This window comes from Ricinus communis, chromosome 8 (genome assembly GCF_019578655.1).
Source record: "Ricinus communis isolate WT05 ecotype wild-type chromosome 8, ASM1957865v1, whole genome shotgun sequence".
In the NCBI taxonomy this organism is placed as follows: Eukaryota; Viridiplantae; Streptophyta; class Magnoliopsida; order Malpighiales; family Euphorbiaceae; genus Ricinus; species Ricinus communis.
In genome coordinates this window covers 16,852,317-16,878,554 of record NC_063263.1, presented here as the reverse complement: position 1 = coordinate 16,878,554, position 26,238 = coordinate 16,852,317, and the positions used below count along the sequence as shown (strand labels likewise).

Genomic DNA, 26,238 nt, shown 5'->3' with positions numbered 1-26,238 from the left:
TCCTAATAAGTTTATGACATATTTAATACTGTTCTAGTGGTTTAATTCTCTTTCTTCTTTTTTCCAACTTTACGACCAATATACAAGCAAAATGACATCCATTTTTCAGACAATGCCAATTAAGAGGGGCTACAAGTTACAATGACCATGTGGTGCTTCCTTCTGTCACTAGATGTTTTACCTCGAAAACATACTGTAAATTGCTCAAGTGGATCATGTCTAGGAAGGAGAAATTGATGCCACCGTAGCAAATGACACGCAAACGTGCATAAAATAATTCTTTTTACTCTTCATTACACTTGATATTTAAGTAATCCCTCTAATATTCTTTTTTACTGATAAGCAATAGCAAACGGGCAAATGAGAAGTACCAGAAGTTGATCCTCTATGATCTATGAGAGATGACATTATAACTGCATATGCAAATGGAAACGAAAATTTAAGAAGAGACCCTGCCCAAGATTGATACATGACAGCCTTGTTCATGCCCTCGGATTTAAGGGATAATTAAAGAGTGACCTGTAGGAGTCGAGTTATATTGCTAGTGTAGGAACCCAGAGAAGAGAACTAACGGGGTTTGAATTATGGATTTATAGAGGTGAATCAATCCTCTCTAAAGGAACAATATTCTACTTGGAAGCTCTTTTCCTGTATCTTGAGCACCTGCTGTCATAAGAAATAATTGGTGATATGCAAATTTTATTTCCTAATAGTGCCTACAATATGAACATAGCTTCTTGGAATCTTAGAAATTTTACAAGTTTTATGTATACTTCCTAACAATTCAATAGAAGATGTTTCCTTTCCTCCATGTGGGCGCACTATAAGTGAAAGATTTAAATCATTTCAATGACAGCGGAAACAATAAAATCCATTTCAGATGCTTAAAAGATTGATCGTGTCATTTTATGAGCTGACCAAGTGTCAAATGATTCATTTTGCAACCAAAAGAAAACCCAATAAAGTAATGAATGCTTGCACAATATTCTAGGAAGTAATTTTTAAATTACAACTTACTTGGTTCCCATTTTTAGTCATTGGTGATCTCACGACTTTGCTGTGGACTCCATCTTGCAAATGTGCGCTCTTCAACAGAGTATTTCTCGAGACACGATGGCAAGGTAGTACCATGACAATTTTTATTGATGCCAAGAACTAATAATGTCTTTGCAACACTTCCACAAAGCCGAAGCGTGCAATGAAAGTCAGACCATACTCTTAACCTCCCATTCGCATTAGCATCTTCTTCTGACAAAACAAGCACAGCATATTCAGAATGAACTAGAGATGGATGATGGCGATACGCAACAAAGTCTACACCATATTGGGATCCTGGCCTGACAACCCAATTCTTCATCCGAAGATGAGAATAAGCCTTGTAAAAGTCAGGGAAAGTTGGCTTTTGAGACTTCATGAACTGCCATAATTCTAAGTCACTTATACAACAATTATCTTCACTAACAATTTTGATGCATTTTAGAGAATAAGACAGATAAAAGGCTTCCTCGATACCCAATTGAAACCATTGCTTATCCTTCTCAGATGTAATCATGGGTCGGCCAAAACACGCCCGAGTTAGAAGCTCAGTCTGCTCTGATTCCACTGCAAGAAGCACACTGCATCCTGAGAGTAACCCATGAGCATCAAATTGAATTAGAGAAGAACAAAGCTGTGAGATTATCTTTGACATAGGGTCTGCAGCAGCTTTGGCTTCTGATCCCTTTCCTTTCCATCTTGTCCCCATTTAATTATCCTTCAAAATAATAAATAAATAAATAAAGCAGCTAAATATTCAAGTTATGTTTCTTTTTCAAGCTCCTATCATTATGTTATTACTATTTTTTTGGCTAAAAAACTTCATTGTTTAACCATTTACTGCTAATAAAACATATTAAACACTTTCAGCAACCAAAGAAAAGTTTGCTTTTCCCTCGTAAATGCCACATTTAACTCGACAATAAAAAAGAACACTAATAATATAAATAACTGATCTCAAATGAAACGAAAGCAAAATAAAAAAGGATCATGATGATTAATCAATGGCCTTTCTGTTAATGGGCCGCGCAAAAATAAGTAGACAAAAATAATGAGGCGCCAAGTTTTTTTGCTTATGAACAATCAAAGTATCTTGTTAGTGTTTAAGTGACTTAGTCAAATTATCAAACACTTAGAATGCAATGGATTTAAAACATACAATGGAAAATCAACAACTGAAAAAGGCAGTTCAGTTTGGACTCGATTAAGAAGAGCCCACGAGAATTCATGTTATTGGAAAAGAAAAAAAAAGAAGAGAAAAGTAATTATGCAACATACCAATATCTAGGACCACTTGAAAGTCCTTGTTTCTACAGTTTCTTCAATTTCCCAAGTAGAATGGAACAGTTCCAAAGTCGGAGAAATGGTTAATCTTCAATATATGTGATATCGCGCCGTTTTTTATTGAATTAAAATTTATTGAAAAATGATAAAAAAGAAAGAAAGAATAATAACAAAAGAGCCTCACCTATGCTTGAAGAAACGAAGTGACGGGAAGAGAGGCACTCCAGTCAGAGGAGCTGCTCTCCTGGACCCGACCTAGTGGCGGGATTGACTAAATAACGGTAAGAACTGTTTTTATTTTTACCTTTTCTATCTTTTTTAGGAACATTTCGTTGCAGTTAAGCCAGTAAAAGAAAGATATAATATTCATCCAATTTAAAATATCAAATTCATACACAAAATGACTGACATAAATAGTTTATTTTAATATGAATTAAAAAGAATTTAGCAATCACAAATGGGACTATTCTAATCAATAAATCCACGTTAGAGCATTCTTGATGGTGCATTATTTAAATAATGAAAGTATTTCAAAAAGCTTAAATATAAAAGTAATAAATTTTACTAAAGTCTAAAACAAATTAATATTTTATTCTAATATTTTATTTCTGTTCACGAAAATTAAAAGTTTTAATTTTGTAAGCTTTTATCAATAAAAAAAATAAAAATACAATTACCAATTCAAAATACCTAAAAATTTTATAATGCACTTGTTAAAATCAAAACAAAGAATAAAACTTTATATTTTAAACAATAAAATTCTACTAAAATTTTAATTTATGAATCTCTTAATAAAAACTTCATTATAGATACTAACATAAAAGCTCAACAGACAATCAGGGCATCATCCTAGCAACACCAGAAAGGTCACTGAACTACCCTTTGATGTGGTTCAATTATTAATCCTCTAAAAAGGAAGAAAAAAGAAAAGAAAAATAATTATCATTGAGAAAGAGCAGAAGCTTGTAATTTATGTTACAATAATACATGGTATGATAATCACTTTTAACCACAAAAGTTTGTCTGCCAGTTGCCTGCACCATGTTATTTCCAACTTACAAACTGCAGAAAACAGCAGGGCAGATGTTGATGTTATTATATATGCTGCATAGCTATGTGGATCACTTATTCAGACACCAGTTCCACAGCAGCATCAAACAAGTCAGAATAGCTTCAATAATCTGTACATCTATATCATTATTTATAGACCCTATAAAGCATAGAACTGCTAATACTCTCAAACAAAATCGAAATGCATAAGCAGCTTTACAGAATTGTACTTCACTCCCTCGCTGTCATGGAGTGGAACTGCTCGGATTCCTCTTCGTAATTCGGAGACTGGTAGACACGTTTGACCTCCAAAATCATCCTTTTGCGACATGTCGTGCTCGTTAACTTCAACCTGAAGAAGAGCTAATTCTGGAACAGTTAATGGAAACTCAAATTCCTCATTCCAAACGGGTGTCCAATTGTCATCCACTGTTTCAGTCTTCTTCATTTCAGTATCTGCAGGGACTCCAGCAATCCCTACCTACAGAGAGAAAAATCACATCCCATCATTCACTTCAATGGTCCAGCCAATAGGCATTGATTAAAACTGCCTGGCGAAAAGGACAGAAGAATTGAGCAAGACGACACCTAATATGTACTATGGTCTAACATGTTTATAACAGCAACCAAAACGGGGATTACACCATAGTTCATACTAGATTGAGAAGTTTTAATAATGCGTATCAAAATAGTGTAGTTCATTGTACATTATAATTCTTGCTATAAGAGGGAAAATGAAAGAAAATATGGACGTACCCTGACGTAAAAATCTGGTTCGGAAAATACATCAAAACCTGGCTCGTGGAAATCATTGTACCATCCATCCCCCATATATACTTTCACCTATTAATAAAATAAGAAGATTACAATTATTTGTTAAGATAAAAGCAAAATAAAATAAATGGACATCATTCAAGTTGTTCAGTAGAAGGATCAAGAAATGCGACTCTTGTCAAGCACTCTGGCACACCTTCAAAGTTGTCTTCACAGGCAACTCAGCTCTAGGATCAAATACCTCACCATGTGGACTACACTTCAACAAAAAATCTGGTTTCTTCACATAACCACACCCACCATTGGCTTTGAACATTCCACGCATCAGCCAAAGTGATCTTCCATGTCCCTGCCAATTATATATCTATTCATACATATCTGACGGAGACATACTTAAAACAGAATTAAGAAAATAATAAACCTATAACATGTTAGACGCAATGCATCAATCAATCAGTGTCATTACAGACAACTATAACATAGCTTCCGTTAGAAGAAGTTCTGAAATATTCCAATGGCTCACATACATACATATTCACAGTGGCTACAAAATTATCCAATCTAACAGTCCAAGTTTGACACAATCCATAAGAAAATCAACAGCACTGGCTTGAAGCAAGCACCAAGCAATCATACCTTCACCCAATAATCTAGATGAATTTATAACCACACACCTGCATGTTAAAAGCAACCATTTGAGCTCCATGCATCCACCCAATTAGTGGGTTATAGTTGGATGAATCTACACGGGTACCCTTTGGGTACACCCTGAGAATATTCCGCTGGGTAAACCTACATTACAACAAAGCATCGTATCTTGAATCAATTGGTTGAGATTACAGATGATTTATGAAAAATTACACGCATATTCAGTAGTTGGAAACCTCTGCGTAAGCTGACTTAAAGCATAAAGAGCACAGGAGTCAGAAAATTAACTGGCTATCACAATCATTGTACAAGTCCAACTAATTTGAACTCCATACATCTCTTAGTGACATTTATATTCTTCAAGATTACTGTATGAATCGAATAAATTGAAGATGGAATATCCTTGTGACTTGTGTCAGTAACGCATGTCCATTTGTGTCTTTGTCTAGCCAGTAATATTAGAAATGCTTCATGAAACAAAATATGCAGAATTGAACAATTGGAAAGTTAAGACAGGTTATGATAAATAATGATCGGCACCTGACAATTTCTTTTCCATGAGTTTCTGCAGCCTCTTCAAGTTGATGCTCACTTAAGCTAAGACGCCTCACTTTCTCAGGATACACTTTCAGACATACATCTAGTCCACCTTTAGGCTTCCCAGCATGAATTGCAATTAAATGTTTATACTCTGGGGCTACATGTCGCTTTGACTTAATATCTCCTTCATCGTCCTCATCATCACTATCTTCATCTGATTCATTCTGCAAGAAAAAGGTAACTGAAAAGGCAAAATTGAAAACTTCACTACATAAATTTTAAACGGTCATCTCTCCATACCTTGTCGTCAGCTCCAATGCAGCCAGCCTTCTCACTCTTTGGATCACTCTTCATCTCCTTAATTTCTTTGTCATCAAGGTATTCCTTTGGTGGTTTGGTTGATATGACAATCCGTTTCTTCAACAATTCCGGGGAAGGAAATTCCGTTAAGCATACTGAGCCAGGAGAAAACAGGATTTCTCCAAAAGTTTGAGTGACCATCTGTAGATTAATAAAAGGATAATAAATTAACAGTCCATAAGAGCTTCAAATGCCTACATGATAATAAAGACTCACCTCAGCCACTTTAGCCTGAAGATCCGGGTTAAGGTGGTCTTCTAGAGTAATAACAACTGGATAATCAGATGCAACGAAAGCATGCTCCTTGATAGACCTCAGACATTTGATAAGCTCCACTGGAGTCGTCAGCGTCCTACATGAAGTAAACAAGACGACTAGTTAAAAAGATGCACAAATAAATCCCTTCAATTTTAAAGTTTATTGAAGCTTCTCAGAAGTCATAATGAACAAATCCCCAGAAAGTCGATTGCTTGAATAGCACAATCCCAAAGTATAGGAATTAAATACAGACCATAGAGTATATGCTGATCAACAATGGGAAAAGTGTTTGATTATGTCCACTTTAGTGGAACATTCAAATTCAAAAATCTAAAACTCAGTACTTAATGTAATTTGAAGCATCCGAACATGGTCAAACATAAATCTTCCAGTAAGATATTGTATCAAGTATCAACAGTTTTAAAATCAATTTTGATGCCTTTTCTGTGTGGCTATTAAATTCCATCATATGCAGAAAACCTTACCTCCCGTGAAAAACATCCACTCCGTCTTTATTGGAATTAGGCCATATATCCAATTCGATCACTCTCACACCTCTCTTCAAGGCATCTATTATGGGAGCATCACTGCTTTCACTACTAAGTTGATTCCCAGTTAGATATGAATTGTGCCCAGTATATATGAAATAATGAGACAGAGGAGCAGTCATATCATGGTGCACCTGAAACCCAAGATATGCTCACCAAAATAAATCAATAACCAGAATCACAATGACTGCTAGTTCAATTGAAAACAATAGCCATGATTAGAAGAAAAGTAAAACAGTAATTGATTGTTTCATTTCCACTTCTTATTTACTTCCAATAACAACTGCACTAGAAAGAAATAAAAATAGAAAAAAAGATAACATCCACCTTAACATTCAAAACTACAGCACACATCTACAAAATGAAAGATAAAAATTATATTATAGAAAAAAAACATTCAACAGATAGAATTTTATAGCTTATTATAAGCAATTATAAGTAACAGAAATTATCAGTAACTACAAATCAAGAAGTTGATTACTGCCCAGGTAGTAGTTTTTTTTTTTTAAAAATAAAAGAAAAGAAAAGGAGCACAATCTTGATTTCTTATATATATTAATCAGATGATTTAGAGTCAAAAAACTTTTCTCTCTAATACAGAACAGAACACACCACTACTACTACATCGTGCCACTAAATAATCAATGAAAAGGGAAAGAAACAAGAAGAAAGAAAACAAACAAATCATTATACAATAATACAAACAAAACCAGAATCCTAACAAATGCCAATTTTAGCTACATACCAAAAACAAGATAATTAAATAAGAAGTAAAAGGAAAAAATTTACCCCACGGTTAAGATCGAGAGGAGAGTTAAAATCACCAAAAAGGTACTTGAAAAAGCCATGTAGACTAAAACCGTGGATTTCTTTAAAGATATTCTTTGCTTCTTCTACAGTAGCATTTTGTTGCTTTTGGATCTCAATGAGAAATCTGTGGAAATGATCAACGGTCATGATCCCATCATCCGAGTACTCATCAAACAACACCTTGATCTCCTCCGGCGCCTCCGCCTCCTTCGTTGACATCTTAAAAATTTCCCGGCGAAATCTAGAGCACAGTAGTAATTAATGTGTGATCTACTAGTCCGAATCCGTGAACAAAATGAGTATAGATTACAGGAGCATCAAAGTTATTACAATAAAGCTCAATCTTAAAAATGTGTTGGGATAATATTTAGAAAGGTAGTTATAGGAATTTGTCTGTGGTTGTTATTAACGGAAATGCTTTCAGTCCCGCGTACACAATTCCGAAGAATTATTATTATTATTATTATTAGAGAATATTAAATTTTTTCATTGAATAATATTTTATTAAAAAATGTTCAACTTTATATACATTTGAAACTTGTTAAATTGTTTCTTTAACTAGAAAAATACTTTCTATGTTCTTTGCAATTATTTTAAAAATCTAAATATATTTGAAAATATTACATTAATTAATTTCATTTTAGAAAATACTGTTTTATTTAACGAAAAGTAGATATAATTTGAGTTTTCAGAAGAAAATGAAAAGATTGTAGGGTCTGTTTGTTTCGTGGAAAGTAACTTGCTTTTGAAAAAAATATTTTCTGAGAAAAATATGACTTTGTTGGGTTATCTCAAAATCACTTGGAAACAATTCTTTTAATATTTGAAATATTTTTGACAAATCATTTATTTTTCAATAAAATATTATTAAATTATCTAAATGTTATTAAGACTTTAGATTTTTATTTATAAAAAAAAAATTATTGATTGATACATTTTAATTAGTTTTAAATAATAGAGAGAATGTGTCAACGGTACTATATAGATTTAGACATATAAATTTTAATCATTTAGTCATTTTTTATTTTAATTTAACTTAATAACACTTAAATTGTATTTATATAATATATTAAACATTTTTAATTTTCATTTTAATCTAACAAACACTGTTGAATGATAATATTAAAATACCTATATATATATATATATATATATATATATATATATATATATATATATATATATATATATATATAGACATATCAAATAAAATATCAAAAAATATTTAAATATTATAACAATATAAATTGAGGTGTCTATCAAATTAAATTAAAAATTAAGATATAAAAGTGACTAAATGATCAAAGTTAAAATTCCAAATATATTTTTTAGCCTTATATCAATCATTCATTATTATCGCGTCCACTTATATATGCGTATTATATTTTTATTTATTGTGATATATACATTTTCTCTGATTAAAAAAATTTAGAAAGAAAAAAGCAAAAGTGAAAAGTGAAGCACAAAATAAAGCACCAGCAAATATTAAATGCAATTGCATTATTGGTTGGGCAGTACAAGTGTTAAATTGGTATTTAATGGACGCTTGTCAGTAAGCTCATTAGCAGGCAGACCCATTATCCAAAACACCAGCTCATTGAGAAAATGAAAGCAGCAACTTTGACATTGAAATCTCTTTCAAGACTGTAAGGTTAGTTACCAGTTTAAACTCCTGATTTATAATATACTTTCGTAGATGAAATAAAAAGGAGCTGAACAATAATTGTAGCACAGTTCAAAATTCACAGTACTTTTAGCAACAAGGGCATAAGATGAGGACTGCTCACATGAAAAACTATGAATTTATGATTGAAATTGCACAGGAAATTTCAAAAACTTCCTGTAAAGAATGTTGCTGGTATACATATGGCATAACTATGGCCTCCAAAAAGAATCATGTTCATGTATCAATTTACAATATCTGCAAAGGATGACCAAGTTATCACTTCTCAAAATAAATAATCATCATAGCAATTGCAATATGGTGGTGATTCACCATCCCTTTTGCTGCCTAACAGATCTGCCCATGTCAACTCAATCTTCCACCGTTTAAGTATCGACAGCAAGTTCATGCTTCTCAGATTTAAGTTGAAACCTGTTGCTGTCAGTGTCTTTCTTGTCAAGGCACAATCTCTGATCAAATCCTTCTGAACTTGTCATTCCAATTTTCTGTTATCATAGCAGAAGAACTATGAATTAGAACTTGCATAGTGTTGAGGTTAAAGCTGCTTTCAAAAAAAAAAACAAAAAAAAAATAAAAGCATCTTCAGTGTGCGACAAAACAAGTAATTTTCATGACCAAAATATGTCAAGTCCAGATAGAAAACCATAATATTCAAGATGGTGCTGGTGTTTTTCCAATAATAGCTATAACGATGGTGCCAAATAGATCTTTAGCTAGTTAGCTCTATGATGATTTCTGTATGGTTCAAAAACTAAAATTTCCATGCCGACGTCCCTACCATTTCTGATGCAATACCAATTATCTAGTATCTATTGACAAGAAGTTGATATTACACATGTTTTAGTGTCAATTGTATTAGACTTTTATCAAGAGTGTTCCAAAAAAAGTTCTTACCTTATTTAATGAAGAATTACTCTGCAACTCAAGTTCACGTAATTGTTGCATTGACATCCCAAACCATTCGTCAATCCAACCAAAACAATTCCGATGACTCTCTAGAAAAAGAGCCCTTTCACCCTGCATAAGTTAAATTTATATATAAAAGAGACAATCAGAAGCATTTTTCTATCATCACTTTGGCCAAATGGTGCTGCTACTTGTACCAGTGAAAGTACAGAGCCCAAGAGAGCTTACCGCTAGTAAAGCCTGTTCAAGTCGATAACCAAAACCCCAGTATGGTGCATCAATTGTTACCAATTTGTATGCTGTCATCACAGGTTTACACCTATCCTGCAATATCAGTGTGCTGTTATTAATGATGAAAATTAAATTAGTGCAAGAAATTAACATATGATTCATGATTAGTCAGTACAGACTAGAGAAAAAGGTTGGACATCAGGGCATTTTGACAAAAAAAAAAAAATGAGAAGGAAATAAGGAGACAAGCTCCTAGATGGCTAAAGCTTTAAATAGCTCAAATAAGGCAAGATGCAGTAAGGCTCAGCTAAATATGTTTGGAAACCAATATATATATATATATAGAGAGAGAGAGAGAGAGAGAAAGAGTTAGGGAAAGCTACAAAAGAACTGCAGCATTGCTAAAAAGGCTGCAGGGAGACACAGAGGGAGAGAGATGAGAGAGAATTATAATTTATAATGACAACAGTTGTGTCTTTACACATAATATGTTCAGTAATCATTAGGCAAGGTACCAACCTGCCATCCATCCAAAAGTGGACCACGGCCAGTTCTTAAAGATTTGAATTTAGAGAAGTCTATACTGTTACTACCAATAGCATAGCTCCAATAATCTGTAGCAGCTGAAGCTATATCAATATATTCAACCTGTCTGGATGCTAGTTGCTCTTTCGATAAACCATGTACCTGCAGTTCAAAGTTAAGAGATGCCAAAGAGGGATATTTACAATTATATATATATTCATTTAGCTTCCAAGATAAATAGTCACTAAGATATAAATTTACCGATTCTATGAAACTTGCAGAAGAACTAGATATTAAAAGCTTACATTTTCTGACTGACCGTTGTCATCCCTATGAATAGTTTCCACAGTTAAGGAAAACTTGGTGAAGTATGGGCACTGCCAAATCCCAAATGTAAATGAGTATGCTATTGACTGTTATGAAGTTACTTTACAGTAAGAAATTATAAAATTAAAATTCTGAAATCAAGAAACAAAAATAATTACCTTGATTACTAGAATAATGGAATCCATTTGCAGAGAGACAACCAAGCATGTCAATACTAGTTAATTGATATGATACATGCTTTAAAAATAAAAAACGAACATAAAGTCTGTGGCAAGAGTTGGCAAACCTGTTTTGCATCTTGGGTATGCATTCCAAGCTTCTTCTTGCATGATGAGAGCATCAGCTGGTGCAAAAGCTGTAAGCCAAGTAGGCGCTTTGCTGCAAAAACAAGAGATTAACAACTCAACCTGTACATAACTAAAGAACAAAAAGCCAAATAAATCCAACTAAACCAACCATCTCTCAAACAAACTTCAACATAATTCTGAAAGAAATAAAATCTTGTATCTAATGCTAGACTAATTTGAATTGTTCTGGGTAATACTAAGGCCCTATATTTCCAACCTCAACCACATTGAGATGCATTTGCAAGTATTCAACCAAAAATAAAATGCGGCTTCAGCGAATCCATTTATGCTCCTATAAGCTCATGCTAAATTTGCAATATCTTGATTCTTTAAAACTTTATGATCTCATCTTTTTCTGAATTAAAACAGAGAAGCGTGACCAGATCACCTCTTACTTCCCAGCAGCCAGCTTTAAGCTTTTCTAATTTAGCTCCAGACATGCCACTTTGATTCCCAGTGGCAACCATTGAACTTTAAGTTTCTTTGAGTGCCGTAACATCCAAAAGGGATACCCTCGTACATGTTCTTCTGAGTGCTCCCATTCTGCCACATGCCAGTCCTATACCATCCCAAGTCCAGTACAGCATAAACTAAGCATCCAAAATGGGATGCATCATCACCATGTAAATTCAACCACACACAAACTACAGGACATTAGGAAACAGAGAACTGTCTAGTCTATGCCTATGAGTCACCTGAAACTGTTCATCCATAAAGTAAAGCCAAAATGTTTAAAGTTCTTCGTAAACATTGCAAGGCAATGAGTTCCAAATCAATGGCACCATCTAATAAACATAAGGAGGTCACAAAGACAGTGTTGCTTGCAGTTGTGAGGCATAATTTTACCACAGGATGACCATCTTCCTAAACTTCAGTTTCTTCTATCCTGCTAAAGAGGTCTCCTAACAACATAATTATTTAAGTACATGCAGGTTATCCTAATTCAAATTACCTCTGCAAGCGATAAACTTTGGATGTGTACTGACACTCTCCAAATACATCATCTTCCAAGGGCCTATTCTCCAACACCTCAACACCCTCTGTACTAGTTGTAGTCTCTTGCTGCATCTTCATTACCATATACATCTGGGCTATCTGATACTGCAAACCCAAAAATTAAAAAGATTCTTTAGCAAAACAAAGCAACCTAATTTTTAAAAAAAAATTGGACAAAAAGTTCATCTGTTATTACCTCTTCCAATGATATTGGCATGACAATTCGGCTTCACAGGAAAAACCCCATCAAAAATTTGCAAGTCAAGGGAACACCCACAACATAAAATGAACCATATTCCAGTAAACATGCTGAAGAAAACGATCACTCTTAGTCTTTTACTATATCTGGACAAATTAAACTAGGACACAACTCTGTCGTTTAACCGAATTCGCAAAATAAAATCCAAAAGTTTGGATTTTGAACCAATCCCCAATTCAAACTAGTCATAAACTAGTACATACATAAGTTCAGATCAATATTTTAATGACAATCATGAAACACATAAATATAAATAAAGTATTACAGAAGAAGGATACAATTCCTTGATTTGGACCATTCTCTCCTTTTTCTTGCTAGCAAATCAGCAACCCAGATGAAATAGACACTAAAGCTGCTAAAACGAAGTTAGCCTTAAAGTCTATTTGCTTTGATAACAGAGTTACAACTTAAAAGAATCAGTTTTGTGGAAGAAAAAAGAGGATTACAATAGCTGGGGTGATCAGATAGAGAAGAAAGCACAAAGTCAGAGGCGGGCGTTGGCGCTGGAAGAAGAGGTAGTTTTTTTTAGTTTGGACAGAAGATCAACAAAGAGTCGGTTCTATTACCAATGATATCGTTGTTGCGTAAGCGTGTCTTATTATTATGCAATTTGACTGGTAAACTTTGGCTTTGAAGAGTCGCCGGCGTCCAAAAAAAAAAGAATTACTAGTGTGTGGAAGTTTGTCTTTTCTTTGCAGCTGTTTGGAATGGGGCAATTAAGCCTTTTGAATTAGTTATCCACCTGTTTCTTAGATTCTGCCACGTGCTAATGATTAAGGTTCCATAACCAAAATTCGTTGTAATTGTTCTTTGTAACCTGCAATTCTGAAACTCCGATTGCTTTAAAAAAAAAAAAAGTTTCTTTTAAGAAAAAACTCCAATTGCTACCAATTCTATTTTCTTTATTAATCTTTAAGCAACAATTAATTGGTATGTCTTGTAAATAATAATATAAGTTTAAATAATAATGTGAGTCTTTTATTAATTTTATAAATTTTATAAATTGTAATTAATGTTTTATAAATCTGACAAATTTTATTAAAACCTTAGTTTTTTTAAAACATAAAAAATAAAAATAAAAAGTTTCTTTACAAGTTGAAGGGCCTAAATCTTTCCATAAATTTAAAAGAGAAAAAAGAAAGCTTAATATACATTTATATTAATTGGGTTTAAAGATAATTATGCTCTTAATATATGGCCATAGGATATTTTATTTTTGGACGAATTAAGAAAAGTAAATGAAAATAGAAGAAAGACCATTCTAACTCAATCCCATTTGACAATCATTTCTTTCTGGGAATCAAACACAACCTCTCATTATTTTTCCTCTAGTTGGCGGTTGGCTGCTTGTAAAATGGAAATAAGAAATCTTCAATTCTCAAATCATCTACAAATGTTTGACTTTTTTTCAAAGAAAAAGTATCCTTCCATGAGCAAAGAGGAGACCCCAAATCCAGAAAACAAACATAAGAGGAGACCCCAAATACCTTGAAAATGAGAAATAAAATACTATATTTTTTAAGAAAAAAAATCTCTTTTAACTTCCGGCGTAGAGTGTCCGGCAACCAAACTAAAATTTAGTAATTTATACTTCTAAGTCTCATTTCTCATAAATTGGGTCAATTTTAAATTAGATCGTTCAAATAAAATAAAATTCACATTTACACACTTTTTCTAGCATTATTTTTATTTATGCAAAAAATTTAAATAATACAATTTCAAGATATTTACAAAAATATTAACTCCGAATACATAAATTCTTTTCTACGATGGCATTCGATTAGGTTGTATTACGAAACTCTTAAAATATTAATATTTTTTGTTGAATATATTCCGAATATTAAAGTTCTTCAAAAACTCTTAAAAGCATTTTAGAAGTTTTAAGAGGTTTAAACACTTTAAAAGCTTTTAGAAAAATTTAAAGAAACTTCAAAAAGGAAAAATAAGTAGTTAATTGAGAATAATAAAATGAGGTTCGGTTATAATTTAAATTTTTATATATTTAAAAATTAATAATTAAAAAATATATAAATATTTTTTAGTTTTTATATTTACTTTGTTTTAATATAAATAGTAAATTAATTCTATATTTTAATTTAAAATAAATTTTTATTTATTTATTTTTATTAAAAAATATTATCACTGTTATATGATAATATTTTATCAATTACGCCATATTATCAATAATAAATCGTTAAATTTAATATTTATACTATGTTCTATATTTATAAATATAAAACTATACATTTCTGTTATAGAATTCTTCTAATGTCTCGGGGCTTATTACTTTAAAAAAAATGATATATCTTTATATTGCATTATATCGTGTCTCTTGTTTTGTTTTTATATTGGTACAACTTAGACTTTTGATAATTCCTTGAATCTAGGAACATGTAAGAGATATAAAGTGCATCTATGTATGTACATTTTTTCCAATTGTCATATTTCCTTTATCAGAGATTTCCTTTGATGTTTGAAATTAATAACCAGATAAAGATGAAGATGGCTGCTGTCACAGGATCAATTTTTCACTCATAAATTTATGCACGTGTGGCAGCCCAGACTCGCACTTGGTGCAGCAAAAAATGGGGGCATACAAATGCCTCTAACAAAGAAATTAGGAGTGTGTTAGTGCAAGAGAAGCGCCATATTGCCTTTGAAAGCATAAAGCTTAGTCCTACCGAGCAGAAGTATTCTGCCCATAAGAAAAAAATGGTTATTATTTTTGTTTGCTGTGAACTAGATTCATTGTGCAAATAGATAAATGTAGCCAACAGTTTCTTTAAGACTCAAAAGAAGTTGTCTTAAAGCAAGCCCCCTGGCAATAGTTCTTAGCAGAGTATGATTTTGTGTGGAACCAACCTACTACGCACAATCAAGTTATGAATGCCCTTAACAAGAAAGAGATATATGCTACTATATACTTAATCGTACGGTTAGAGACTAATATGATACATAGAATTAAGGCCCTTGTTGCTAGTGATGTTGTATATGAGAACTTAGTACAACAAGTGAAAGATGGGATAGTTCATAAGTATTGGATCGAGGACAATCTCCTAGTTTATAAAAGTGGGGGGAGACTGGTTGTGCTTTCGACGGATGCATTAAGTAAGGGATTATTAGAAGCAATACATGATCCACAATGGGTAGGTACCTAGTGTTCATAGAATACTTGGTCTACTGTCCTAATCTTACTTTTAGCAAAAAAAAGAAAAAGAAATAGGAGCAAGATGTGAAAACTTATGTGAGTACTTGTCTTGTATATCAACAAGACAAATTGGAAAGGAAAAAGAAAGCTGGACTGCTACAACCTTTACCTATTCCAATCAAACTTTTGCTTTTGGTTGCAATGGATTTATTAATGGGTTTTCTAATGAATGATATGGCTGATGTTATTATTGTGATTGTTTTTCTAAATGTGTTATATTTATTGGATCTCTTTCCACTTGTCCTTTTGAAGTTGTTGTTGAGTTATTATATCGCGATATGATCAAGCATTTTGTTTTCCAAATGACATTGCACAGAGATGCACATTTATTTTATAGGTAGGCTGACTGCCCTCTTCAACATGACTAGTACAAATTGAAATTTTTTAACTGCTAATCATCCTCAAACTGATGGGTTGACTGAGAGGATACGTGATTTACTTGAGGAGTACTTGAGCCATTATGTTTTAGTAAGTCAAGATACTGACTGCAGTTGCTGGATAGTGCACAATTTTGTCATAATCTGCATTAATATTAAGCCACTGAATTAAGTCATTTTGAGTTAGTATTAGGACATCAAGCTAACACTCTCCTTGAAGTTAGCAAGTAGAAAATTGGTGGGAAGTGTTCAGTAGCATACCGGAGTATGAGAAATTAACAAAAGATGATCGATAATACCTAAGACATTTTAAGGAAAGATGCTGAAAGAATGAAGAAGTATACTAAACAAAAAGGGGACGTCTCAAAGAGAAAGCAGAGCCGAGAGAAGAAAGTGAAATAAAATCTTCGTTTTTCCAGCGGCGAGACGATCAAAGATAGATAGGCTGGTCGGGGCTTTCCCTCCTTACATACCTCTTAAGTTTAAGGAGAGGGATAAGATTTTTTGAAATTGACTCCTGAAATTTAGAAGGAGATAAATAGCATAATATTACACCATTGCTTGATTGCCAAGTATGACAACCCTTTTAAAATCATGAGCAAAGTGGGGAATGTTGCTTATGGATTGATGTGGCTAGAAAGATTAAGGGTGCACCCTACTTTTCATATAAGTTTTTTGAAGTCCTTCCATGAAGATGAGACTAAACCATAAAAAAGTGAAGGTAAAAAAGCTCTTCATTGCTAGAAAGCAATTTGTTGATAATATTGAGAAAATTCTAGATCATAAAACCTTTTAACAGAGCAAAAAGAATAGAGGGATGGAGTTTCTAGTTTTGTGAAAACACAAATCCTGAAGTTAATGCTACTTAAGAAAGAGATACTATCTTTGGCAATTTGGGAAGTAAATTAATACCTACTTGTAAAGACTTTAAATGGGGACTCAAGTTCTTTTGGTAGGGGTGGTTTGTTAGGCCCCTTATTTCCGGGCAAGGCTGCACGTGCGGGATTATCATATTGCCTTAAGCACCAATTAATGCAAGTAGGCATGCAAAACAATATGAGCAATTAAGGTAGTGGTTAAGCTACCTAGTTTAAGCAGCATATTTGGCTAACTTGGGGCAGTGTACTGGCGTGTGGGCTAGCATTAGTAGGATACTAAACAGCTAAAGATGTGCTCATACAAATGACGCATTTAAGAAGATAGACTCTTGCAATATGAACAAACAAGTAAGACAAATAAAAACACAAGGATTTAACAAGGTTCGGTAATGTGCCTACGTCATCGGAAGCGATGAGCGGCTGTATCTATTATTATTTGATAATAATCTGCTCCATTCGTTGTCTGTCACGCTTCACTTAAATCAATCCAGTATATGAGTCATACCTAATAACATTCTATATCAAATTATTTATATAATTATTTTTAATGAAATTGAAGGGAGTTTTGGTAGGAAAACTAACCGCGAGACTTAGCTGCCACATACACAACAAATTTATAAGAGAAAAATTGACGGTGTGACAATTGCTACTTTCTTGCTCTCAAGTGGCGTATGAAGTTCACATTGCTCCGAAGAACAAAGTGGCAGTACGATCATCTACAAAAATCAAAAGTTGTTTGTTTTATGTGGTTTTGGTTTTAAGAGTTATTATTGTGTGTTTAAACCTCTTATATATGTGGTTGTAGTTTCTCCAAGTTTGGAAGCAATTGATATGCAAAGTGTCCTTTCCACGTTTCTAAATTCCAAAATAGTCACCCAAGTTTTGTGGTTGGGCCCTTTCCCTTTTGTTTGATATACCATTCTACACTTTTTTTATCAACAAAACAAGCAAATGTAAATGTAACACAATTGTTTATTCCAAATATAAATTAACCCTTTTTACGTAAAATGCATTGAAAAATAATATTCACTTGTATGGAATTTTGTTTATATTGAGATTATCTCATATTTTAAATAATGCTTTTCAGTTTTATTTTATTTATTTAAAATTTAAGATATTCTTACATAAAAGATTAAATATATAAAAAATGATTTGAATGTGAGTACTTTTATTAAAAGACTTATTAAGAAAACTAATTCATGTTTTTATTCTCAATCCAAACTTGCAATTGGTACTAAGAAGTCAGCTACATGATGCCATTTGGTAAATATTTAAAAAATAACAGTTGATAGCTGATTTAGTCTTGATTAGCTACTGATTGTATAATCTCTATTTTAAAGCTTTTCTTTATCAACTGATAGTTGATTTGATTATTTATTTGGACACTATTATTATTATTATTAAGATTTATTAATAATAATTTATTTTAAATTGATCTCATATAATTAAATTTTTATATTCTTAATAGTTAAATAATTATAATATTTATAATTATAACATTTGAAATTAAAATTTTTTGTTAGTAGAGTTTAATTTTAAATTTCTACTTTAAAATAATTTTTGTAAATATATTTAATAATAAATTCAATTAATATAAAAAAATTAGTTATAATATTTTTAGTTATTATAAATTATTTTTATTAATTTGTATCATTGAGTATAAAATAATAAAATAAATTATATTTGACGATGAATTATACCATCAATAATTATTTAACATAATAACAACAACTACTATAAAATTTTATAAAACGATTTAATTTATTAGCTATTAGCTACCGCCTATATTAATAAGCCAAACCAAATATGTGTTATATTCTGCCTTATCAAATTGAATTACATCCATATTTTAAGTCAATATATAATATTAGTAGTTTTTAAAATCTAAAATAAAATCATAAAAGTGAAAAAATATAATAAGAAAAAATATGTATAGTGAATACAAATATGAGATTATTTGAATCCTATTTATTTAATACTCGAATCATTTTGCATGATTCTTCTCCTCAACCGTAATCTATTGATGGTACTTCCTACCATCCTTAAATCATTGTTTATTCAACATTCAAATGACTTTCCACCAAATCTTAGATGTTTGTTGTTCCATCATACAAAACCTTTTCTTTTGCCTTTCTAAAATAATTCTTCCATTCAAAATCCTTCATGTTTTCTTCTCTTGTAATCCTAATTTGTAAAAGCAATATCTTAATGAATTCCTCCGAATAGAACTCATATGATTTATTTTTTAATAACTTTTTATAGTATGTATATGTGTTGTAGAAATTTCAAATTCAGAATAATTTAATTATATTTACTCTAATAAGTAACTATCATTGAATTAATCTTGATATTATTATTTTCATATTGATCTTATAAAAGCAACGACTTCTTCATTATAATTTGATAGTTAAACAACGATGGTAGAAGTTATTTAACTATAGTTGATAAAAGTGAAGATGATTATATATTTATTAATCGAAAATCTAAATGAAATTTTTTTATATTTTTTAATAAATTATACTGTATATTTTTATTAAAAATAATACATACAAAAAATTGATCAGAAAATACTTTTTAAATGATAAAATGAGTCAATGATCTCTTTAAATAATAAAAATTTAAATTTAATTTTTTTAAATTTTTATAATAATATTGTCAACTAAAGTAATTCTTTATTATATAATGTTGACCGCTAATATATTTGTAAAAAAATGTATATTTCTATTAATTGATTTAAATAATTTAGTTAAAGAGAAAAAGAAGAAGGTATAATTAGTAAAATTTAATTTAGCGAGATTGGAAAAGCCACATTATTATGTTAACAAGAAATGACCCCCGGATCATAAAAGAAGGGGTCGGATTAACCGTAGCCAGAACGGCAACCCGCTTCATCATCATCACTTTAAGCTTTTGTTGTGACACTGACACTGACAGTAACACTAACTCAGCACAGCAGCCAAAAACCCTAATTCCCACTCTAATAAGTAAAATCACAAAATCTTCCTTGAGTAAGCAGCCGTTAGAATATCCTCAATTAAAACCACCACCTTCTGTTGCAGATCCTCCTCTTCCTTCTCTTCTAAATTAACAGCACACACATAAACCCTAAAAGAAGAAGAAAGAGAAAAGATGGCTACTTGCTTAAACCATTGTGAAACCCTTTCTTCCACCTCCATTTTCCCCAACAAATCTCTCACCTTGCCTCGTCTCTCAAGACGACGTAGTTTTGGCTTGTTTTCCTATAAAAATTACAATTTCTCTTCTCTAAACCTCCACCCATGGCCACCTCGCCGTACCACCCGCCACTTAAAACGGTGCAGCAGCAACTCCGTACGGTGCAGCAGCATCTCTGATGTAACCGTAAAAACCCTAACAGAAGCTCCAAACGTAGGCAAACGCACCGATATAAAGAAGATCATGATTCTGGGTGCGGGTCCCATTGTAATAGGGCAAGCTTGTGAGTTTGATTATTCAGGTACACAAGCATGTAAAGCATTGAAAGAAGAAGGATACGACGTCATATTGATTAATTCAAATCCAGCTACAATCATGACCGACCCGGATTTAGCGGATAGAACTTACATTGCACCAATGACACCGGAATTAGTGGAGCAAGTTATCGAAAAGGAGCGACCTGATGCTCTGTTACCAACTATGGGTGGTCAAACGGCGTTGAATTTAGCGGTGGCTTTAGCTGAAAGAGGTACATTGGAAAAATATAATGTTGAATTAATAGGAGCTAAACTTGACGCTATTAAAAAAGCTGAAGATAGAGATTTGTTTAAACAAGCTATGAAAAATATTGGTCTTAAAACGCCACCATCTGGTATTGGTACTACTATTGATGAATGCTTTCATATCGCTAATGATATTGGTGAGTTTCCGTTGATTATTAGGCCGGCATTTACTTTAGGTGGAACTGGAGGCGGCATTGCATATAATATTGAAGAATTCGAGGGAATTTGTAAAGGAGGGTTAGCGGAGAGTTTAACTTCTCAAGTTTTGGTTGAGAAGTCATTATTAGGATGGAAAGAATATGAATTGGAAGTAATGCGTGATTTAGCTGATAATGTTGTTATAATTTGTTCAATTGAGAATTTTGATCCGATGGGAGTGCATACTGGTGATTCGATTACGGTTGCTCCAGCTCAGACTTTAACTGATAAGGAGTACCAGAGATTGAGGGATTATTCAATTAAGATTATCAGAGAGATTGGTGTCGAATGTGGTGGGTCTAATGTGCAGTTCGCTGTTAATCCTGTTGATGGTGAGGTTATGATTATTGAAATGAACCCTAGGGTTTCAAGGTCTTCCGCTTTGGCTTCTAAGGCTACTGGTTTTCCTATAGCAAAAATGGCTGCTAAGTTGTCTGTTGGGTATTCATTGGATCAAATTCCTAATGATATTACGAAGAAGACACCTGCTAGTTTCGAACCTTCTATTGACTATGTGGTGACCAAGGTAAAGAATTTACTGCTTTTGCTTGTAATTGGTTCATTAATCTTGTTTTAGCATTATTAGGCCATGTGGGAAACTACAGTTGGATTAGTTATAGTTATTATTTTTTCAAGTTTATCTTTCCTTTGATCCTGTTTTGCAACTTAAACTACTAGAACTGAAGTTTATGCGCTTATTGATTTGACAAAATTGCGGTTAGCCTTAAAAATTATGTTTCTTATTTAGTAAGTTAGGTTGTAATTTAATTTGTCATCCTCATCATCCTTTTGCTATGTCAATTTATTTCATAACTCTTATTGTTCTCATGAGTCGCATTGACAAACATTTCATCCATGTCCTTCACTAATTTGATTTTTCATATTTACATACAGATCCCGCGATTTGCATTTGAGAAATTCCCCGGTTCTCAGCCAATTCTGACAACCAGGATGCAATCTGTTGGTGAGGCCATGTCAATTGGTCGAACTTTTCAAGAGTCCTTTCAGAAAGGAGTTCGGTCACTGGAGTCTGGTTACTCAGGATGGGGTTGTGCAAAAGTTAAGGAACTTGACTGGGACTGGGACCAACTGAAGTACAACCTCCGAGTTCCAAACCCAGATCGTATTTATGCTGTTTATGCTGCAATGAAGAAAGGGATGAAAGTTGATGAAATCCATGAACTGAGCTTAATTGACAAGTGGTTCCTTAATCAGCTTAAAGAGTTGGTGGATGTGGAACAATATCTAATGACTCGGAGCTTGGCTGATATGATCAAGGATGACTTCTACGAGATTAAAAAACGCGGTTTCAGTGATAAACAGATAGCGTTTGCTACTAAATCAACAGAGAAGGAAGTTCGTTCAAAACGATTGTCTTTTGGAGTTACTCCAGCATATAAGCGGGTAGACACCTGTGCTGCTGAGTTTGAGGCTAATACTCCTTATATGTACTCCTCCTATGATGCTGAGTGTGAATCAGCTCCCACCAACAAGAAAAAGGTTTTGATTTTAGGTGGAGGACCAAATCGTATAGGACAAGGGATTGAGTTTGATTACTGCTGTTGCCATACCTCTTTTGCTCTCCAGGTCTGTGTTTCATTTTCCTAGTACTTAAGAGACCTAAATTGAATGTTGGATTGGACCTAAATATACTGAATCTGTGGATAATTAGATATTTGAATCACTCATCGTATTTCAGTCAATATTATGAATGTAAATTGTGAGATAATCGCTCTGAGAGGTTTACACAATTGTTATCATTTGGTTGAAACACAATGCAAAGAGAGATATTCAGGTTGCCTTGTTACTGCCAGACATATGGCTTTTTGTTGTATGGTTTTCCTTAACTCCATTTTCTTCTTCTATTGTAGAGTGCAGGATATGAAACAATTATGATGAATTCAAATCCTGAAACCGTATCAACTGATTATGATACAAGTGACCGTCTTTATTTCGAGCCCTTGACAGTAGAAGATGTTGTGAATGTAATTGATCTGGAAAGGCCTGATGGCATTATTGTACAGTTCGGAGGTCAAACACCCCTGAAGCTTGCTCTGCCCATTCAGCAATACCTAGATGAACATAAGCCTGTTTCTGCCAGTGGAGCTGGGCATGTTCGCATATGGGGTACATCACCAGACTCTATTGATGCTGCTGAGGACAGAGAGAGGTTCAATGCAATTGTTAAAGAGTTGCAGATTGAGCAGCCAAAAGGAGGCATTGCCAAGACCGAAGCTGATGCACTTACCATTGCAAAAGACATAGGTTACCCTGTTGTAGTCCGTCCTTCATATGTGTTGGGTGGCCGTGCAATGGAGATTGTATATAGTGATGAAAAGCTTGTGACGTATCTTGAAAATGCTGTCAAGGTGGACCCTGACCGACCTGTTTTGATTGATAAATATTTGTCCGATGCTGTTGAGATTGATGTAGATGCACTTGCAGATTCACATGGTAATGTTGTGATTGGTGGGGTAATGGAACATATCGAGCAGGCTGGGGTACATTCTGGTGACTCAGCTTGCATCCTTCCCACACAAACTATCTCTTCTTCTTGTCTGGACACAATAAGGTCATGGACTATGAAATTGGCAAAGAGTCTAAAAGTTTGTGGACTCATGAATTGCCAGTATGCTATCACATTGGCTGGGGAGGTTTTTCTGCTGGAGGCAAATCCTCGTGCTTCTCGTACTGTCCCATTTGTCTCCAAGGCAATTGGTCATCCACTGGCTAAATATGCTTCTCTTGTTATGTCTGGCATATCACTTAATGAGCTAGGATTCACCAAAGAGGTGATTCCAGCACATGTGGCTGTCAAGGAAGTAGTTCTTCCATTTAATAAGTTCCCAGGCTGTGATGTGATGTTAGGACCTGAAATGAGGAGCACTGGTGAGGGTATGGGCATTGATTTTGCACTTCCTATTGCATATGCTAAAGGTCAAATCGCTACTGGGCAGAAACTGCCGCTTTCTGGCACTGCGTTCATCAGTTTGAATGACTTAACGAAACCCCACCTTGAAAAACTTGCGAATGCCTTTTTAGAACTTGGGTTTAGGATTATTTCAACTTCAGGGACAGCTCATTTTCTTGAGTTGAAAGGTATCCCTGTGGAGCGAGTACTGAAGATGCATGAAGGGCGGCCGCATGCTGGTGATATGCTTGCTAATGGGCAAATCCAGTTGATGGTGATGACAAGTTCTGGTGATTCACTTGATCAAATTGATGGCCTGCAACTGAGGAGGATGGCTCTTGCCTATAAGGTTCCTATAATAACAACAGTAGCTGGTGCTTTGGCAACTGCAGAAGCTATAAAGAGCTTAAGATCCTGCCCGATTGATATGATAGCCCTTCAGGACTTCTTTGATGTTGAGATACGTGAAGAAAGTAGTAAACACTTGCAGTCAGCTTCTTCTCTATGATTTAGGCGGCTGGTAAGACTCATGTTTTCCTCTTTAGCGGTAGTTTTGTTTTCTTCTTTTTAAGAAAACTCTATCTGTGTTTGATGTTGTACTTTGGGACAAATCTGTTGTTAATTTCTTAGCTCTTCCCCATATTATGCTGTATAATCTGTTCTAATGCTTGTGAGCTGGTAGAAGCGACCATGATATGGGGAAATATTAAGCACAGAAATGTAATGTATTCATTTTCATCCTTTTGGATATAATGTTTCTAAAATTGAAAAATAGCTTTGTTTGCCTAGATGCATATTTGGTCTTCTAGAAAATTATAATTGTGAAGTATGTAAGCCCTCTGTACAAAGGATGATACTCTGAAATGCATTTTAGAGGTGCTTCAGACTTTCAATTAGAACATTATGCATTATTATCTAATATTGACAAGAGCATGAGATCAGATGGCCAATTTCTTGTAATGGTACAGTAGCTCCTTTGAAATGATTATACCATGTGTTTACATATATGGTAAATTAAGTCTATTTAAGAATTTTTTTTTTCTTTTACTGTAATTTGACTACCTTAGCATATAGATGAAAATAGAAGACTTTGATGATTATCTATAGCAGAACAAATTGACCTGAAACAGTGATCATTCGCACAAGTTTCCAATTTAAATCTTATATAATCATCCATTCTCCGGAATTGTTTGATTCCTGCTGATGATCCCATTGAAGCATTTTAGGTGAAATTGGACGGTTGTGATGGAATTTACAATTGTGTGTGGAAAAGTATGGACCTTCCAAATATATTAAAGAAAGTACTTAAAGCAGACTTTCTTCTCCTTTAGATAAAAACTCTGTTTTACTTAAGATGTGTCACTTATCTTATCTTGAAGTAGTCAAGCCGAACCTAACTCAACTAGAGAATCTAGACTTTCTAGAGACCAAACATGACAATTTGGCCATCCATCTTATATTATTATATTGTAATTCTCTGCCAAACATTTTCTAAAAATCTTTTTTTTCTTTTTGAAACTATGAAAATCATATTATACTGTAGTTGATATGACTATTAATTGAGACAATTCTAAATAGAAGTGACTCAATTCTTTTTTTTTTTTCTAAAGTAACCTTGCGGTGGTATTAGTTTTGGCAGACATTTTGAAACTTAATCCCAAGGGACAGCCTGATGCTTAAGAATTGATTTTTTCTTTTTAATCACAAATATGGCTGTTAGTGGGATTGAGATGGAAATGTTAGAAAGCAGGTTCCAGGAAGAGGGAGGGGTGCTTAGCCTTTACCATAGTCAAATGCTTTCTTGACTAAGAATCTTTAATATAAAAAGTTGCAAGTGTTTCTTTTCTCAGATTTACACAAAGATATTTGGAGGACTGGAACCTGCAATTTTTGCTCAAGTTTGAAAGGTAACTTGGTGCTTATAACCAGGCATCGACCTAATCACAATCTCTTTTCAAAAATCTGAACCTATTAAGGTCATGAGCAGGTTGATTATTGTCTTTCTCTTTGGACATTGATTGTGACTTTGCTTTCATTACAGTTGAAATGAGGATGAGATCCAAAGTCTAAAACACGCAGTGGCTTGACAGAAAAAAAGAAAAAGCATTTCTGTTTCTTGGCAGTGTTGATTTTCTTGTTTCTTGTTTTCCCTTCTTTTGCACAGTGAACAAATTGTCACTGATTTTGTTTCTATTTGGATTGCCTTGCATCATGTAATAGCATACTGTAATCACCCTCTTGTGATTTTCGTTGTGGAGTGTGGTTCAAATCTTTGATCTATACTCGGTGCTCCTTTTGATTATCAAGAAAAAGAAAAAAAAAAAAGATGTTAGATTGGATTTATCTA

At 33.3% G+C, this 26,238-nt stretch overlaps 4 protein-coding genes across 13 annotated transcripts; 1 reads left to right on the top strand and 3 right to left on the bottom strand.

Annotated features, from left to right (window-relative positions):
* Positions 1-265: 265 nt before the first annotated feature.
* On the bottom strand, positions 266-2,654 carry LOC8285995 (tRNA-splicing endonuclease subunit Sen2-1). Of its 4 annotated transcripts, none has more exons than XM_002526290.4 (3): positions 2,314-2,628; positions 1,018-1,753; positions 266-666 (listed from the first exon to the last, which is right to left on the bottom strand). In XM_002526290.4, the coding sequence occupies exon 2, from the start codon at positions 1,742-1,744 to the stop codon at positions 1,031-1,033; it is 714 nt and encodes a 237-aa protein (XP_002526336.1). In that variant the 5' UTR covers positions 1,745-1,753; positions 2,314-2,628; the 3' UTR covers positions 266-666; positions 1,018-1,030. The 4 variants fall into 4 exon arrangements, with proteins under 4 accessions (XP_002526336.1, XP_015579145.1, XP_015579146.1 ...); XM_015723659.3 differs by having other exon boundaries at positions 266-663; XM_015723660.3 differs by lacking the exon at positions 266-666 and having other exon boundaries at positions 851-1,753; positions 2,314-2,354; positions 2,504-2,654.
* Positions 2,655-3,244: 590 nt separating this feature from the next.
* On the bottom strand, positions 3,245-7,729 carry LOC8285994 (phosphoinositide phospholipase C 2). Its single transcript, XM_015723678.3, has 9 exons — positions 7,287-7,729; positions 6,435-6,631; positions 5,908-6,043; positions 5,632-5,832; positions 5,332-5,555; positions 4,818-4,935; positions 4,340-4,492; positions 4,126-4,212; positions 3,245-3,850 (listed from the first exon to the last, which is right to left on the bottom strand). The coding sequence occupies exons 1-9, from the start codon at positions 7,524-7,526 to the stop codon at positions 3,557-3,559; spliced, it is 1,650 nt and encodes a 549-aa protein (XP_015579164.1). The 5' UTR covers positions 7,527-7,729; the 3' UTR covers positions 3,245-3,556.
* Positions 7,730-9,095: 1,366 nt separating this feature from the next.
* LOC8285996 (phosphatidylinositol transfer protein 1) lies at positions 9,096-13,283 on the bottom strand. Of its 6 annotated transcripts, XM_048378052.1 has the most exons (11): positions 13,029-13,275; positions 12,861-12,934; positions 12,520-12,550; positions 12,280-12,428; positions 11,267-11,358; positions 11,139-11,146; positions 10,959-11,030; positions 10,648-10,815; positions 10,126-10,221; positions 9,886-10,008; positions 9,096-9,476 (listed from the first exon to the last, which is right to left on the bottom strand). In XM_048378052.1, exons 2-11 carry the CDS (start codon positions 12,878-12,880, stop codon positions 9,357-9,359), a joined length of 879 nt encoding a protein of 292 aa, XP_048234009.1. In that variant the 5' UTR covers positions 12,881-12,934; positions 13,029-13,275; the 3' UTR covers positions 9,096-9,356. The 6 variants fall into 6 exon arrangements, with proteins under 6 accessions (XP_048234009.1, XP_048234010.1, XP_048234014.1 ...); XM_048378053.1 differs by having other exon boundaries at positions 12,520-12,575; positions 12,861-13,276; XM_048378054.1 differs by having other exon boundaries at positions 9,420-9,532; positions 12,861-13,283.
* A 6,623-nt stretch (positions 13,284-19,906) lies between these two features.
* LOC8285997 (carbamoyl-phosphate synthase large chain, chloroplastic) lies at positions 19,907-26,238 on the top strand. Of its 2 annotated transcripts, XR_001535733.3 has the most exons (5): positions 19,907-21,506; positions 21,875-22,567; positions 22,852-24,411; positions 25,742-25,798; positions 25,933-26,238. XR_001535733.3 is itself a non-coding variant. In XM_002526293.4 (3 exons), exons 1-3 carry the CDS (start codon positions 20,175-20,177, stop codon positions 24,397-24,399), a joined length of 3,573 nt encoding a protein of 1,190 aa, XP_002526339.2. In that variant the 5' UTR covers positions 19,907-20,174; the 3' UTR covers positions 24,400-24,679. The 2 variants fall into 2 exon arrangements, 1 of the variants encoding a protein (XP_002526339.2); XM_002526293.4 differs by lacking the exons at positions 25,742-25,798; positions 25,933-26,238 and having other exon boundaries at positions 22,852-24,679.

Bases quoted from the DNA above. Each gene is read 5' to 3' on its own strand.
- LOC8285995 (XM_015723660.3), bottom strand. From the start codon at position 1,744: ATGGGGACAAGATGGAAAGGAAAGGGATCAGAAGCCAAAGCTGCTGCA.
- LOC8285994 (XM_015723678.3), bottom strand. From the start codon at position 7,526: ATGTCAACGAAGGAGGCGGAGGCGCCGGAGGAGATCAAGGTGTTGTTT. The intron at 6,632-7,286 runs GTAAATTTTTTC...CTTGGGTTTCAG, and splicing joins CTCTCGATCTTAACCGTGGG to GTGCACCATGATATGACTGC. The intron at 4,936-5,331 runs GTGCCGATCATT...GTTGTAATGTAG, and splicing joins CATGGAAAAGAAATTGTCAG to GTTTACCCAGCGGAATATTC.
- LOC8285996 (XM_048378052.1), bottom strand. From the start codon at position 12,880: ATGGTCCAAATCAAGGAATT. The intron at 12,429-12,519 runs GTAATAACAGAT...TTGGGTTTGCAG, and splicing joins TGCCAATATCATTGGAAGAG to TATCAGATAGCCCAGATGTA. The intron at 10,222-10,647 runs GTTGGTACCTTG...CTGATATTGCAG, and splicing joins CACTTTTGGATGGATGGCAG to GATAGGTGTAAACCTGTGAT.
- LOC8285997 (XM_002526293.4), top strand. From the start codon at position 20,175: ATGGCTACTTGCTTAAACCATTGTGAAACCCTTTCTTCCACCTCCATT. The intron at 21,507-21,874 runs GTAAAGAATTTA...ATTTACATACAG, and splicing joins TTGACTATGTGGTGACCAAG to ATCCCGCGATTTGCATTTGA. The intron at 22,568-22,851 runs GTCTGTGTTTCA...CTTCTATTGTAG, and splicing joins ATACCTCTTTTGCTCTCCAG to AGTGCAGGATATGAAACAAT.